General features: G+C 52.4%; 1 protein-coding gene across 10 annotated transcripts in view; it reads right to left on the bottom strand.

Moving 5' to 3' along the window:
• Window positions 1–16378, bottom strand: part of CEP68 (centrosomal protein 68) — a 27167-nt gene extending 10789 nt beyond the window's left edge. For 2 of the 10 annotated variants that reach the window (XM_061432799.1, XM_061432806.1), the window contains exons 1-5: window positions 16058–16376; window positions 8831–8909; window positions 4621–5013; window positions 1512–3023; window positions 33–155 (exon numbers count right to left, since the gene is read on the bottom strand). In XM_061432799.1, the coding sequence (XP_061288783.1) occupies window positions 33–155; window positions 1512–3023; window positions 4621–4971 (1986 nt within the window). In that variant the 5' untranslated portion in view covers window positions 4972–5013; window positions 8831–8909; window positions 16058–16376. Of the gene's footprint in view, window positions 1–32; window positions 156–1511; window positions 3024–3152; window positions 5014–8830; window positions 13537–16057 lie in introns of those variants that run through there. The other 8 variants (XM_061432805.1, XM_061432803.1, XM_061432804.1 and 5 more) reach the window with 8 other exon arrangements.

Genomic DNA, 16378 nt, shown 5'->3' with positions numbered 1-16378 from the left:
GTGAACAGTCAGAAACCAGGACCACTTATTACCCGGTAAAGCTGCAGAGAAGACTTGAGGCCTGTGAGGTTGGATCTGGGTGCAGTGAGGTGGTCAGTAGTGTCTGCAACGTTATACAGCCAGTGGATCAGCTCTTCCAGCTGACAACAAAATGTCTGTGTGGACAAATAAATCGTGTGTCACCCATGGAACCACAGGCTAAAAATATCTGGGGGATCCCAGGCTACAGGCTGCATTCCCCACCAAGGTGTTGTCTCCCCTCTGCTCCTGGTCTGTCCCCACCCGTGACTCAACTTCTGCCAGGGCAACATGGAGGGCTCACCATGGCTCTGTGGCCCCTTGGTCTGTGAAGGGCCAGCCCTGTGTGCAGGGACAGGGCAGGGCACATGGGGGAGAGGGCAGCGTGCAAAGAGCGGCCCAGAAGGGACCTGCCCGACACAGGTCAGTTCCTCAGTCAGCACTGTACTGACTGTAGAACTGCTCCTGGGGAAGATGTGGACATAGAACATGGGACCGTGACCAAGACTGACCTGATCCTACACCTGAAAACAACTGAAGCTGCTTGTCCCTGTGCTGCTCCTTCCCGCCCAGGGAGCCGGGCCCCAGACTCCTGCCAGCCACTCACCAGGGGCTGGGAGCCCAGGCCTGTACCCCACGGCTTCACTCTTCCACATGCTAACACCTGTACCACCTGCTCCACAGTACAAACAAAGTCCACATGACACCACAGGGCAGGCTAAAGCCCTCCTTGAGAGCTAGAAAACTTCCGCAGCGTCGCTCCTGGGGCCACAGCCCTCGGCTGGCTGCCCTGCTGCCTGTGGACACATCTGGGCGCTCAGGCGGGAGGCAGGCCCTGGGCTCTCCCAGGGTGTGGACAGCTGCGCACCTGAACATCCTCATGTGAGGGACTGTGCAAGGTCCGGGACATGAATTATTTCATTTAACCCACACAACGACCAAGGAGGCAAAGCTCCACATCCTACCAACAAGCAAACTAAAGAGATGGAGCCAAAACACACAACTACCTGGCGCGGACAACCCTGTTCCATGCAGTATCAGCTCCACCTCCTGATGTTCTCACATGGTCCACCAGAGTCCAGCAAGTCTAGGCAACAGTGTGCCTGACACCCTCCAATCTGCAGTTGCAGCACTTTATCAAATTAAAGCTCTGGGCAGTCTTTTGGCCAAGAAAACACTTTTATTGAGCCTGTACTTCCTGAAGGCATCTGAGCACAGGTCCCTCTTGTGCAGAGGGCCTCTTGATCCTCAAGGTCAAGCAGCCTGGGGAGTGGTTAGCAGCACAGGCTCTACTCTCACGGACAGTGAAGGCGCAGGTTACCTAACATCTCGCTGCCTTTTCCTCCAGCGTTGACAAGAGAATGCCAGTCCTCATCAGGACTGGACAGAAGGTGCAGTACGGCGCCTGGCACCTAAGTGCTCAACGTCACCAAGCTTCCTACAAGGTCAGTGGACGGGGGAAGAAGGCAACAGTGCCGAGACGCTGAGTTTACCTGCACGCACTGCACGAGTGACTCTTTCCCCTGCTCGCCGCCCTTCCTGGGAGGCTGCCCTTCAGCATCTGGATCCAACACTGCCGACCAGGAGGCGCGCGTTCTTACTGGTCCGGAGGAGACTCCCAGGGCCTGGCTGCTCACCAGACTGCCCTCTCCGGTAGAGCGCCTTGCATGGACGAAGGAGCGTCGCAAACAGTGCTTCTGGTCCTCAGCGCTCCAGGACCCTCTGAGGGTAGCCCCGGAGGGAAGCTGGCTTTGGCTGGAGTCTGACGGGAGGGAAGCTGGCCCATCACTGTCTGACACGTCCAGGGAGCTCTGCCCTTCGGCAGCATCCGTGGACAGGGGCACCAAGGTGGGAATGGAGCCCAAATACGAAATCAAGCTAGAAACCTGTGTCAGCCGAGTGGGTAGGGCCAGATACTCGTCGTCACTTTCCACCTCCTCTTGGGGTTTCCATCCAGACTCCTCGCAGGTGAGGCGCCTGAGGCCCTGGCTGGCCCCCTTCTCCCTCTCCAACCCAGATGAGGACCACCCTCTGTCCCTTGTCCTCAGGCGTGGAGAACCCAGCTCAAGGTGCCGGCCCACAGGTGGCCAGTCCCTCAGGTTCCTCCGGGCTGGCTCTCTGCTCACCCAAGGAGTGGCCCTACCGCTTGGGGCTCTGGGAGTAGAGGCAAAGAGGCTACAAGATGCTAACCCCACACCACCCTGCTTCTGGGGTACTCCAGAGGGCCCCCGCTTAAGGCTTGGCTCTCTGGGCCCAGAGAATGACAGGGCAGCGGCCTCGGCTGGTGGGCAACTATGGGAGACGTTAGTGGGTGACTTAAGGGTGCTCGCCGGGGAGACAGAGAAGCTATCCAGGTCTATGCCCGAGTCCTGCAGGACGGGCTCAGCCAGCACGTGGCTATCGAGCTGCTTCGGGAGCCGGGGCCCGGGCCTGAGGGGATAGGTGTAGTCCAGCAGATCTTCGTACTCTTTGTTCGGGTTCCAGAGTGGGGAGCGGCGGTCTGGGGAGGGAGGCAGGGAATCGGGCAGCACACAGGCCCAGTACTCGGCCTGGAAGGAGAGACGTCTCCTGCCCAGCCCGGGGGCATCACCCGCTGAGGACACAGGCTGGGGCAACCACTGGAGCCGAGGCCCAGGGCTGACCACTGAGGGCGCTGACGGCGGGCCAGCCAGCTCCAAGGAGGAGGAGACCTTGGCGAGGCAGCCACTCCGAGGCTCCGCCTTTTCCTGGTGACCCTGGAGACTGCTGCCTGGGGAAGAGGCGGACATGCTGCAACTGGAAGATGGTGGCGCGGGCGTCCCTGGGCTCACGGCCGACCTCCACCTCGATGGGCACGGGAAGCCCGAGACGGGAGACTGTGGGCAGAGGTCTGGCACCTGCGGCGATTCCACAGGAGACGGGTCATCTTCGGTGTCAGCATCGTGTCCCAAGCAAAGAGCAGCAGCTCTGGGAATGGCGTGAGTCTGAGGTAGCGCCTCCGGGGCAGGAAGCCTGGTCTCCTCCATCTACAGTGACAGGAGGGAGGGAAAAGATCAGACAGGCGAGCCAGACTTCTCTCTTCGGGGACAACTCTGGGGTGGTTTTGGGGACCCAGATGACCCGGAGGAAAGTTCTTGAAAAGAAGAGCCTGCTACCTGGTGCAAGAGTCAGACACAGTGAGGGTGCAGCTGGAGATGGAGATGAGGGGAGCAGACAGTCCTCCCGGAGCTGATCTCCCCAACCCCCACCACTGGTCCTCCCCGGTTCTTCCTGCACAGATGCCTCCTTCGTGAGCCAGCAGAACTCAAATAGCTCTGTCGTGCTGAAGCTGGAACACACTGCCTAACCTCTGAGAAGCGTGCCCTGCGCAAGCAGGACCTCAGCAGTTCCGCTGCTGACAGGACACACATCCGAACCTGGCAGTCAGGCGGCCCACCAGGCCCCACCCGCTCGGCTCACACCCAGCGGTGACTCAATAGTGGCAAAATGAGTCATTCACCCCAGCCTCCTCACTCAGACTTTTAATCAGCTCGATGAAGAGCCCACCCCCAGGGAGGCAGGGTGGCACTAGAGGTTAGGGTGTGGGCTTTGGAACCAGACAGCCCTGAGGCCACCCCTAGCTGCCAGCTCCCAGACTCACTTCTCTCACTTCTGAGCCTCACTTCCCTCACCTGCAAAGCGGGGGTGGTGACAGGGCCGCCTCCTCAGGCTATGCAGATTAAATGAGCCCCAGGGTGAACAATGAGAGCTCAATCAACAGCAGCGCTGCAACAAGCACCAGACTGACACGAACAGCCCATCTCTGTGTTCGCTCACTCAGTCTGACTCAGGTGCCCTGAGCCTCGCAGTGCCCCAGCCCCCTGGCAGGTGGGCCTAGCCTCTGTCTTCTCCCAGGCAGTCACGCTCAGAACTTCCTCATGTCACAGGGCTCTGGGCAGCAGCACGTGGTAGCCAGTGCCACGATGACATGGCACAGATTAAAGCCGTCACCATGAGAGGTCTTGGCAGGCAGACCACCACAGGCTGTCGGAGCTGGGAGGGACAGGTCAATCAGGTAACCTTCCCAACTGTCCTGAGGGCCTGCAAGATCCGGTGGTTTGCCCGAGGTCAGAGACAGTCAGGACTCCCTGCTCCACATGACACCCACTAGGCGAGGTTGCCTGTAGTCAGGGAGGCCCCTGAAATCCTCTTTGCCCAGAGACAGTGCTGCCAGGTCCCCAAGGGCCCAGTGGGATACAGCCCCCAGGAGCCCATGGCCCTGGAACCTTCTTCCCCACGTCTCCCCAGGGGCTCCAGAAAGCCTCCACATCACCAAGTCAAACACAGGACATGGGTCCCCCACCGTGGCTCCCCTGCCTGCCCTCTGGGCAGGATGTCTTGGTCACAGCATCCCCAATCCTCAAAAGGTCACCAGTCATACTCCTGAAGAAGTGGAGATGCTGTGGACAGAGCTATCTGCTGGGCCCACCTGTCCATATGAGCCTGCAGAACAGAAATCAGCACATTCAAGCTACCTAAGCTCCCCTACCTCCCCGCCTCACACGGGTGCTGGGGAAGCTGTAAGATGGTGAGACAATGCTGGAGTGGACTCTCAAAGGACAGCCCCACTACCCTGGTGCCTACCTGACTTCCTGCAGAGGGCAGATCACCAGTCTCCAGGCCAGCAGAAGGCACGCAACCAAAAGCGGGCTTAGACCCACCAGCTGCTGGCTCCCTGCTGGCCCCGCTTGCTGGTGGCTGGCAGGCTCTGGAGGGGCCAGGGCCAACCCCACCATAGCAGGCAGGGCTGGGGAGCCCCTCGGTGCCCTCAACAGGAGAGGCGGGTCCTCCCTCGGCTTCCAGGCGTGGTGGCTGCTCCCCGAGCACAGGCCCTACGGGGATCAGCTCCTGCTCCCCACGGCTCCAGCTCCCACAGGAAGGGGCTTTCGTGTCTGAGGACGCCTCCCCCTCTGCCTTTTCTGCTCCCAGGGCCATTGAGATGTCCCTGGGTCAGGATTCTGCTGAAGCTTCAGCTCCCTACAAGATGGGAAAGGGAGAGACAAAGATAAACTTCCTGCTTCCATGATCAGGAAACCTTTTGTTTCTTAATGATTAAGACAAAATTTTTTTGGCCAAAAGAACAAATAAATGATGGCTACTTCCTCAAAGAAGAACAGAGGTGTGGCTTTTCCTCAGCTCGAGACCCTTCCGAAGGGGAAGCAGGAGCTGTTATCCTGTCCTCTGCTGTTATGTGGCCGGAGCCCATCCTATCATACCTGCCCCCAGCAAGGACAAGGCCAACTGTAAACACCTGCACCCCGAGATGCACCCTGAGACCCAACAGATGCCCAGGAGGGTCAACGCAAGTCCAAACCAGAGTCAAGCTTTGTGCTGCGTGCTAAGTTGCTTCAGTCGTGTCTCTTTTCAACCCCGTACACTGCAGTCACCAGGCTCCTCTAGTCCATGGGATTCTCCAGGCAAGAATACTGAGGTGGGTTGCCATCCCCTCCTCCAGGGGATCTTCCCAACCCAGGAATCAAACCCACATCTATTACGTCTACCTGCACTGGCAGGTGGGTTCTTTACCACTAGTACTGGGAAGCCTGAGTCATGGTTTGCTGCTGCTGCTGCTGCTAAGTCGCTTCAGTCGTGTCCGACTCCTAGCAACCCCATGGACTGCAGCCCACAAGGCCCTCCGTCCATGGGATTTTCCAGGCAAGAGTACTGGAATGGGTTGCCATTGCCTTCTCCGGAGTCATGGTTTGGTCCTGCCTAAAGTCACCCTTGCTGTCTGAGCCATAATATTTAAAAAAACCTAAGAGCATGGCATCCGGTCCCACTTCATGGCAAACAGAAGGGGAAGATGTGGAAGCAGTGACAGATTTTCTCTTCTTGGGCTCTAAGATTGGTGCAGATGGTGACTGTAGCCATGAAATTAGAAGACAATTGCTTTTTGGCAGGAAAGCTATGACAAACCTAGACAGTGTGTAAAAAGGCAAAGACATCACTTTGCTGATAAAGGTCCACATAGTCAAGGCTACAGTCTTTCCAGTAGTCATGTATGGATGTGAGAGCTGGACCATAAAGGCAGAGCGCTGAAGAACTGATGCTTTGAACTATGGTGCTAGAGAAGACTCTTGAGAGTCCCTTGGAAAGCAAGGAGATCAAACCAGTTAATCCTAAAGGAAATCAACCCTGAATATTCATTGGAAGGACTGATGCTGAAGCTCCAATATTTTGGCCAGCTGATGTGAACAGCCGACTCACTGGAAAACACCTGGGAAAGACTAAAGGCAGAAAAACAGGGTGACAGAGGATGAGATGGCTGGATGGCTTCACTGACTCAATGGACATGAACTTGAGCCAACTCCAAGAGATGGTGAGGGGCAGGGAGGCCTGGTGTGCTGCAGTCCTTGGGGTTGCAAAGAGTCGGACACGACTTGGTGACTGAACACACAAGGTCACCTGTCCATTTGGCCCAGCCCCACGGGGCCAGGGGCCTGGCTGGGGCCCTCCCTGTGCCAGCGCTGCAGCAGTTGCCGTCACCACAGCCCAGCAGCAGGCAAGCGGCTCCAGCCTGGCTCTGACTGCTCTACTTCAGGCTGTGGCTGAGCTCAGGGCTCCCACAGTGCCTGCTCTGCTGGCGAAGGAGAGGCAGTCGGGAAGCCACACCCTGGGCTGTGCAGCAGGTGGGCACTTCTCATTCCAAGGATGGCCAGGGCTACAGCACCAACTGTCCTCCCGCTGACCTGGGTTCCAATTAATGGGTAACTGAGGGAAGCCGTGGAAGTCCGGGTGGATGACAATGGCAGTGGTCACACGGCATGCACGCATGTGACAACAACAGACGAGTACACAGGGCAGGCAGCAAGGAGGAGGGAACCAGGGTGAGCCCTCGGGGCGAGGGAAGGAACGACTGGGAGCTGGATCTGAGAACAGAGCCATTCCAACAGGAGCTTCAGGGACCACAGAGGGGGACCCTGAGCCTGAGTGTGCAGGCGAGGGCTCTGCTGGGAGCCATGGCCAGATGAGGCTGGAATGAAAGCAGGCAGGAGAACTCCAGGAGGACTGAACAGGGAGGCAAGGGAGTGCAAGCGCCCAGGATCTGGGCAGCTGCCTGGAATGCACTGCCAACCTCAAAGCTAAAACCTAGCCACAAACAGCCTCGTTTCCTCAGAGACAAGAAGGCACTGATGGCAACAGGAGGTGCTGGGGCAGCAGGGAAGCCAGAGCAGGTGGAGGTGGCCACGGAGGGGGCTCATCCTGCTCGGCCCTCACACCGGAAACACCACTGGTGGGGACAGCATGCCCAGAAAACAAGAGTGTTCTGCCCGGCCTGGCTGACTGGCGAGGCTCCAGTCAGCAGCGAGCCAAGAGCAGAACACAGGTCATGTGCACACTTACCACTTCTCATGGCCATCGTGTGCACAGGGACTCATCAGAAGAACGACTGCCTTGAACTGGGTACATGTGGTTCAGATATAGAATACGCTGCACATGCAAGTCTCCCTCCCCTACCCCCAGAGGACACAGGGCATGTGGACAGCGCCTGCGCACAGAGCATGGGGCGGGGCGGGACGGGGGCGCCACGAGGAGACAGAATTAATGAAGCAAGGCACCTTACAAGGAACCAAGGAGTCCAACAGGGGAAGACAAAGCCGCCAATTTTTCATATAAATCAGGCAAAAATATTTACCACTAGATACTCCCACAAAAAACCACGTAGGTCTAATGAATGCTGTGTGTGTTTCTCATCTCTTGAGTATATGTAGACAAACACAAAAATTTATTTCATCTTCCCCCACTGCCCCCTTTAACACGGAAGTAGTTAACTGTACAGGACACGCTGTTCGGAATCTTGTGTTCTTTTTTTAAATGAAATACCTTGGAGATCTTTCCTTAGCAAGGCACAGTCAGCACCTTCTGTTTTCCGCCCCCACCCAGCACTGTACTCCACTGTAAGGATGCACGCTAGCTTATTCCACCTCCTGGTGGATATTTATGTGATTTCCACCTTTTGCTAATGCTGTGATGAACAAGCACGCACGCGTGCGCGCACACACACACACACCACTGCACACATACTAGCACACCCACAGTATCAAGAGTCAGAGGAAATGCTGAGGTGAAGGGGACTCACACCGGTACTTTGGGCATCTGGTATATTCCCACCTGTGGCCTGAGAGCATGCCGGTTTCCCACAGCAGGTGGGTCCTTTTATCCTAATTTCACAGAGCGGGGAAACCTTTCAGAGAGTCAAATCCAGGCCTGAGTGACTCCAGAACCCAAGCTCTTTATGAACCAACTGGGGAACAAGGTACAAAACAGACACACAGAGCAGTCTTAGAGAGACTGGTAAGGGACCAAGTCCCACAGGACAGAACCTTCATGGAGCCACATCCTCGCCTAGTGGCTACTTAAGAAGTGGCAAGAGGACGATGACAGGCAAACTGTTTCCACAATTACAGGAACAAGCGGAGCCCACCAGCTGGAAGAATTAGGGTGAAGGCTGAACCTAATCAGAGGCCCCAATTTCTTGCTCCGTTTCTAGAAATCCTTTCAAAGTCCAGAGTCAAGCCATGATGGGTGGCTAATCCATATTTACTCTCCTGGTCCCCCTTCACTAAAGCAGGTGGTCTTAATGACAGGGGACTAGAATAAGATGATACTGGGGCAATAGAGGGGTACAAAGAAATGATCTCTATCTTTGTTTAACAATGTGTTTTTGATCTGTCTTGTCTGGATTTCACTATTCAAAAAGAAGGTATCTCTTCATCCTGGGGATGAGTGATGGGCTAGAATTAAAAGCTCCTCTGGGGATACCACTAGGTAACTTTCAAGTATAGATACAAACCTGAACTAAGCGAACAGTGTCACCAGAAGTCCCTCAGCAACCAGGAGAGGTCTGAAATTCAGCGATTTTCATTGATTTTCTGAAAAGACAGATCATAGGTGGTTATTTTCTCAGTCTGGATACATAGTCTGTTCATAATCTCACTTATTAATCTGCCTAACAAATCAAGGTGTATTTTCCCTGTGCCACATGAGCTTTTTTTTTTTTTTAATGAGAATTAAAACAGATTCATGTGAAAAGAAAAAAGTCTACCATGAGTGTTCAATCCAAATTGTACATAAGTATTACAGAAAACAAAGAAAGGGAGAAATCAACTGGGATAGGGAAAACTGCTTGAAGGAATGACTACTGAAGACATCAATCATCAGCCAAGCAAATGGATAAAGAGCTCAACTCTGTGGGCAAGTGTCAGGTGGGCATGTTAACTTGCCCAGTTGCATGACAGTCCAGCTCTCATTTCCACACAGATTCTAGATTTTACACATCATCGTTTCTTCTCACACCTCTGAGGATGAGGGTGGAGAAGGGGATTCTGCTTGAATCCTTCCAGTGAGACAAGCTTCCACCTTTCCAGAACACCAAATGGACTGCTCAGATGAAAATGTGCTATGCTGTCAGTAGCGTTAAACAATCTGCTACTCTTCATGGGTCATCCCTGCTCTCTGATCACACACTTTACAGTGTTTTTGGAGGTCAGCAGCTCCTAGGTGGGCAGAGGCCCCAGTCAGCGGCCTTTTCTAACAAGAAAGTGACAAGAAATTGGACTGAGTGACTGGAGGGCTCTGAGCAGACAATGAATTCAAGCCTCCCATCTGAGAAAGATCTGCACGAACCAGTTCAGCCCTGTGCTTGGCCAAGTCAAGAGACTAGCCACTTGAGCTGCAGGATGAGAGAGCAAATCGCCAACATTCAGTAGATCATGGAGAGAGTAAAGGAATTCCAGAAAAACATCTACTTCCACTTCACTGACTACAAAAAAGCCTTTGACTGTGTGGATCACAACGAACTGGGGAAATTCTTTAAGAGATGGGAATACTAGACCACTTACCTGCCTCCTGAGATACCTGTATGCAGGTCAAGAAACAACAGTTACAAGCAGACATGGAACAACAGACCAGTTCAAAATTGGGAAAGGAGTATGACAAAACTATAGATTGTTACCCTGTTTATTTAACTTATATGCAGAGTACATCATGTGAAATGCAAGGCTGGATAAATCACAGACTGGAATCAAGATTGCCAGGAGAAATATCAATAACTTCAGATATGCAGATGATACCACTATAATGGCAGAAAGTGAAGAGGAATAAAGAGCCTCTTGATGAAAGTCAAAAAACGGAGTGAAAAAGCTCGTTTAAAATTCAACATTCAAAAAACTAAGATCATGGCATCCAGTCCCATCACTTCATGGCTAATAGAAGGGGAAAAAGTAGAAGCAGTGACAGACTATATTTTCTTGGGTTCCAAAATCACTGCGGACAGTGATTGAGGCCGTTATAATTAAAAGACGCTTGCTCCTTGGAAGGAAACCTAAGACAATCCTAGACAGCATATTAAACATCAGAAACATCACTCTGCCGACAAAGCTCAGTATAATCAAAGCTAATGGTTTCCAGGAGTCATGTATGGATGTGATAGACCATAAAGAAGGTTGAGCACCAAAGAACTGATACTTTTGAACTGTGGTGTTGAAGAAGACTCTTGAGAGTCCTGTGGACTGCAGGGAGATCAAATCAGTCATCCTGAAGGAAATCAACCCTGAATATTCACTGGAAGGACTGATGCTGAAACTCCAATACTTTGGCCACCTGATGTGAGGAGCTGACTCTTTGGAAGACTCTGATGCTGGGAAAGACTGAAGGCAAAAGGAGAAGCAGGTGGCAGAGGATGAGATAGTAAGATAGCATCAACCAACTCAATGGACATGAGTTTGGGCAAACTCCGGGAGAGGGACCACGTGGAGTTTGGTATTAAAATTCTGTCAGTTTCCAGGACCCGCAGAGACAATATGACCTACCAGATGAAATTAGGAATGATGGAGGCTTGGCTTACTCTTGCCCTACGGTAAAGATATGCTCACATATCATGTATGGGGTCACACTAACTGGTTAAGTCTGGACATCTGACCCTTCCTGGTACTGGCTGCACACTCCTTGTGCAGCCCCGTCACAGTTGCCAGGACTTCCTCCCACTCACGCCTGTCCAGGATGGAGAACAGAGAACTTGGAAGTCCGCATGTGGGTGGAAAGGGGGGGAAGTTGAGGGGGGCTGGCTATGTCCTTAACTAAACCATTCAAATGTAGAAATGCTCAACTTAGGGGGCAATCCTCCTCTGATCAGGATTTTCTAAATCACAAGCTCACAAACCATCTGATTTACAACAACTCTGCCCAGGAAGCCAGGTTCTGCCTGGGACCCATCTCTGTACCTGGGTGCACAGAAGGCACCTCTACCAGCCACGGAGACCAGGTGCTGCCTGAGCCAGCCCTACCAGTTCAGGGGCTAAAGCCCTTAAGCTCCGAGCTGTTTCCGTAGGAGCCCATAGGTGTAAGTGGTCAATGAATGCCATGCACTGAATTCTGAGGTGGCAGAATCAGGCCGGAGAAGCAGACAAAGAAGGTCTCCGTGCTGCCCTTTCTCTAGGAACATGAATCTTCACTCGAGGAAGAAAGGGGGGCGGTGGGGTGGACCCAGCACTGTCAGTTTTGCTGGAAGGCTTCTGGGGGAACTAGATGGATGGCAGAAAGGGGCTCAAAGGCAGAAGCCAGTCCAGGCATGCGAGGCAGTATGAAAGCAGGTGAAGACGTGTGTGGGGAGGCCAACAAGAAGGGCAGTCACGAGAGGCCCAGGCCGGCCTCAGAGTGGGGTGGCTGCCAGGAACGCTGTGCAGGAGGCTTGAGACTGGGAGGCCCACGGCTCAAAGCCACCCCCTTCCACCTGCTCCTTCCCTGGTTGCGCAAGCCCTGCAGCCCTTCGAGGCCTGAGCTCCTATTACCATGTGATCGTATGTGAAGCACATCTTACTACTGCACTATTTTTGTTGCCTTTGTTCATGACAAGAACTGTTAACATGAGAACATATAATATCTTTTATGCAGCCAGCTTAATAAAGAAGTTAAAAAAAAAATCAACCAAAACTGTGCTCTCTGTGACTGGGGCCACAGAGAACCTCACAGCAAGGCCAACCTTTTAACTTGTCACGAGAGGTCTTTAGATGGCCTTTAAGGAGATGCACTGCCACATCTACAAGGGTCTTAACTGAGCTTCCAGCCACCCCTCCCCCCACCCCAAGCTCTCAGGCCTCCTTGGCAGCAGATTATTGCCATCCAACGAAGCTCAAAGTATGAGGATGATGGGGACTGAACATATCCATTAAGTGGACCCTCTGTTCCCACCTAAGTCTTCCTGTAGCTCAAATGGTAAAGAATCTGCCTGCAACGCCAGAGACCTGGGTTCGATCCCTGGGTCGGGAAGATCCTGTGGAGAAGGGAATGGCAACCCACTACAGTATTCTTACCAGGAGAATCCCATGGACAGAGGAGCCTGGCGGATATAGTCCATGGGGTTTACAAAGAGTTGGACATCAAGGAGTAGCTAACACTATTCTGTTCCCAACAGAGAGCAAGGTCAAAAAACCATCTGCCCCATAACACACATCATTCCTACTGTCTAAAGAAGCTGGCCCTGGACCATATGGCTGCAGCTCCACAGGCCACTGCTTTTACTGTACTGACAGTTTTCTATGAGTCCGTCGGGCCACAAGATGTGAAGACTGATTAAGAAACTGACTGATACTCGGGAGGTGCCATTAAGAACGTTTCTCTTTGGAGAAGAATTCTCAGGTCTCTGTAGCAGACACTGTGATTTCACTGAGTAGCCAGTTTACTCTTTACTTTATATAGGTACTGGCAAAACTGATTAAAACAAATTCTCCTCTTTGCTCTTGCTGCTTGGAAGCTCAGAAGCAAATCAGTAGTCTCATGCAAGTAAAATCCAGAGGCCAAAGAGGCATTCAACTTTGGTATTTTTCACCTGATCTGTCTCAATCACTTTTCTTAAAAATCTTGTTACACTGGGAAAGATTACTCAATTTTTGGAACAAAATAGAGGAGTGTTAAAAACAGATTTTTTTTTAAAAGCTCTAAATCCAACACTTCATCAAATGCCAGAAGAAAACAAAGCCTGTTTACCAGTACGTCTAAAAATCAAATGTAGATCCTTATGTTAGTATCTTTCTACTCAAAGTGTTGTCCATGGAAAAGCAGCACCTGCATCACCTCAGAGCTTGCTGGGAATGCAGATTCTCAGGCACCACCCCAGAGCTCTGGAATCAGAATCTGCATCTTAGCAAGCTTTCCAGGTGGTTGGTAGGCATAGTAATGTTTCAGAACCACCAAGTTAGTAAGCCTATTTCAGCATCCTGAAAGGGAAATACAATGGCTTTCCAACCATTCATCAAGCACCCACTTTATGCAAGGCAGACAAAAGTAGGAAATTTACGGTCCCTGTCCTTAAGGTCCGGAGAAGGCGATGGCACCCCACTCCAGTACTCTTGCCTGGAAAATCCCATGGATGGAGAAGCCTGGTGGGCTGCAGTCCATGGGGTCGCTAAGAGTCGGACATGACTGAGCGACTTCACTTTCACTTTCATGCACTGGAGAAGGAAATGGCAACCCACTCCAGTGTTCTTGCCTGGAGAATCCCAGGAACGGGGGAGCCTTGGTAGGCTCCCGTCTATGGGGAGCCTTGGTAGGCTCCCGTCTATGGGGTCGCGTAGAGTCGGACATGACTGAAGCAACTTAGCAGCAGCAGCAGCAGTCCTTAAGGTCCTTCCAACAGGACACTAGGAAAAGCTTACACCTGTGGCAGGTTTCTTAATGGTTAATGACAGGATGTCACAACTGGAGGGCATCTTCAGAAAGAATGGTATTTCCTAAAAAGGATTCCAGATTCATATAGCTACACTAAAAGCACAGAGACCAGAATTCTCCTGTGATCCTTACAAGTGAGAGGAGACAAGGTCTTTGTTTTGGAGATTCCAAGTAATTTAAGAGAAACTGACATACCAAGGGGACCTACAGCTGGCAGGAAATAGACAGCCTGTTTCCTGTGACCAGAAAGTGGTACAGGAAAATCCGGAAGTGAGGCAACCTCCCCCTAGGGGGTGCATCTGCCACCTCAATGTCTAGCAAATAGATTCAGAGCTACTAGAAGACTTTTTCCAGTGTTCACAATGTTTGTGAACAACTTTCAAGACAGGAAGGAGTTTTTTCATGAAAACAGATTTAAGTTAAAAGGAGAGACAACATCTCAAGTCCACTTCCATCTGAACCAACTTTGTCAGCCACATCAGCCTCCCTCTCCTCTGCTTTTATATGACCATTTCAGTAACAGACCACATGAAAAGTTCATCAAATATTACTGCAATACTTGACCAAATTGTTATTTGGCACTCCATCAATCTCCAGTGGGTGACGGTACTTTAAATGCATAAACAGTAATCTTCCATGGAATACTTTTACAGTGGGGGGGGGGGGTGGCGGGGGGAAATCTTGAATGGCTTAAGGAATATTTTTAAAATCAAGGAACAGATAAGGACCAAAAGGCAGACAGAACCTGAGGGTTAAATACTATATAGATGTTTAGTATTAGTGAATCTGCTCAAATATTGTTATTTTTATCCTAACAAGTGTGAACACCTAAGGAACATAGTGCCAGGGAACTATGCCAAGCATTTTATTTCAATATTTTATTTAATCCTCAGAAATCATGAAGTAGGTACTATTGTCACTCCCATTTAACTGAGCAAACTGAGGCATGAAGAAGTTACCTAACTTATGCAAAGTTAGTAACAAGGTTGAGCTAAAGTCATGGGATTTGACTTGAAAGCCACAGCTCAACTGCTTTCCTCACCTGTACAAATAGCTGGCCCAACATGTTAATAGAATTAAAGTTTTTGTCGACTTTTGGCTGCACTACTGAGTTTTTGCTTTCTTTTGGCTTCCTTCAGCCACTGTCTTCTGTGTTCCAAGCACTGTCCTAGGGGCTGGGGAAACCACAATATAGTGTGATGTATAAAGACAGAGGCTACAGAAGGCAGACCAAAGTAGGGAGTGATTATTAGTTGAGGGGTAGGGAAAGACCTTTAAAAAGCTTTCCAGAAGAGGTGAAACCTGAGTTATTTCCTCTTTTCTGCAGCAGGAGACTCAGAACTGATTGACCCAGGTGGTGGAAGGAACAAGAATGAGAAGGGATGACCTCTACCTTTTTTTTTTTTTTTTAATCGAAGGATAATTGCTTTACAGAATTTTGTTGTTACCTCAACCTCTTAATCAAGCCTTGTACCGTTGATTTCTTGACCCAAAACACTGTGTTATGCATTATTTTAACAACAACCTTCACATCCTAGGTCTAGGAACATAAGGGTTTTTATGAATGTCATCTATCTTCGTGTCCGCCCTCCCCATCCTCCTCCAGTAAACTCCCAGTGAGGTCCAAATCTGCGGTGGCACTAGCTGGTTTCCGTTCATTTTTATTACAAACAATACACCGAACCCAACCCAATAATTATAAAGGGACTGGACAGGTTTTGGACTTGTGCCCCTGGGCTGAGAACCATTCTAGTGATGACAGTTGGAAAGGGTGGCCTTTCCAGGCAAAACATGTGAGACGAATTGCATTTTCTCCTCGGCAGCGGGGCTGCAGCATTCTAAGCGACCAGAAGGCATCGTTCGTCTCCATCTTAATAGCCGGAACGACCCTGAGCGGGTGAGAGAGAGTCTCTAAGGCAGCCCGGATCCAGGAGCAGCTCGAGCCCCTAACTCCCGGAGCACCTGGGCAGGGCGAGCGCGCAGGGTAATAAACAAGACACGCCCGAGGCGAGGCCGCGGAGGAGAGAGAGTCCTCTGAAGCCGGGGCAGCAACGCGGCGCAGCTGCTCGGACGGGAGGATGCCCGGACACGCTCGCTCCCGCGGCCCGATTTCGCCGCGCTCAGGCTTTTCCAAAGACGGCCTCCCGCCTCCGCGCCCCGACTCCCGGCAGCTACTCTCACCCGCCGTTCCGCCTGCAAAACGGAGGCTCAGGCACGAGGCGCCCCCGGCCCCTTAAAGCCTCGGCGCCCTTAGGGGAAAGGGACGCAAGGCCCCGCGGCCCGCCCCCGCAGAGCGAGGGGGCCGGGCCGCAGCCCCCCGAGCTCCGCGCCTGTGCACCAGCCGGTCGCTACCTACCGCGTCCGGAACCCTTCGGACTCCCCGAATGAGCCAGCGGCGTCAGCAGTCGCATGCGGCAGCTACGAAGACGGAGTCCCAGGTGGACACAGAGGCCCTCCCGCCGGAGTCCTGAACGCCTGGGGCGGGACGGAGCGCCGGTCACGCCCTCCGCCGCCCCGCCTCCGCGCGGAGGGCGCCTTCGGAGAGGCGCGACCAATCCCAGCCCTTAGGCCGGAGGCTCGACCAATGCACGACCCGCTCCTGCAAGAACAGCCCACCCTGGTACGGCCTTGGCCTATGGGAAGCCGGCGCTTCTTCGGTCGGCTGTCCTTCCTCATC

The sequence above is a fragment of the Bos javanicus genome, chromosome 11 (genome assembly GCF_032452875.1).
Source record: "Bos javanicus breed banteng chromosome 11, ARS-OSU_banteng_1.0, whole genome shotgun sequence".
Lineage (NCBI taxonomy): Eukaryota > Metazoa > Chordata > Mammalia > Artiodactyla > Bovidae > Bos > Bos javanicus.
The sequence above is the reverse complement of the archived record's forward strand: the minus strand, read 5'-3'. Positions and strand labels throughout refer to the sequence as shown.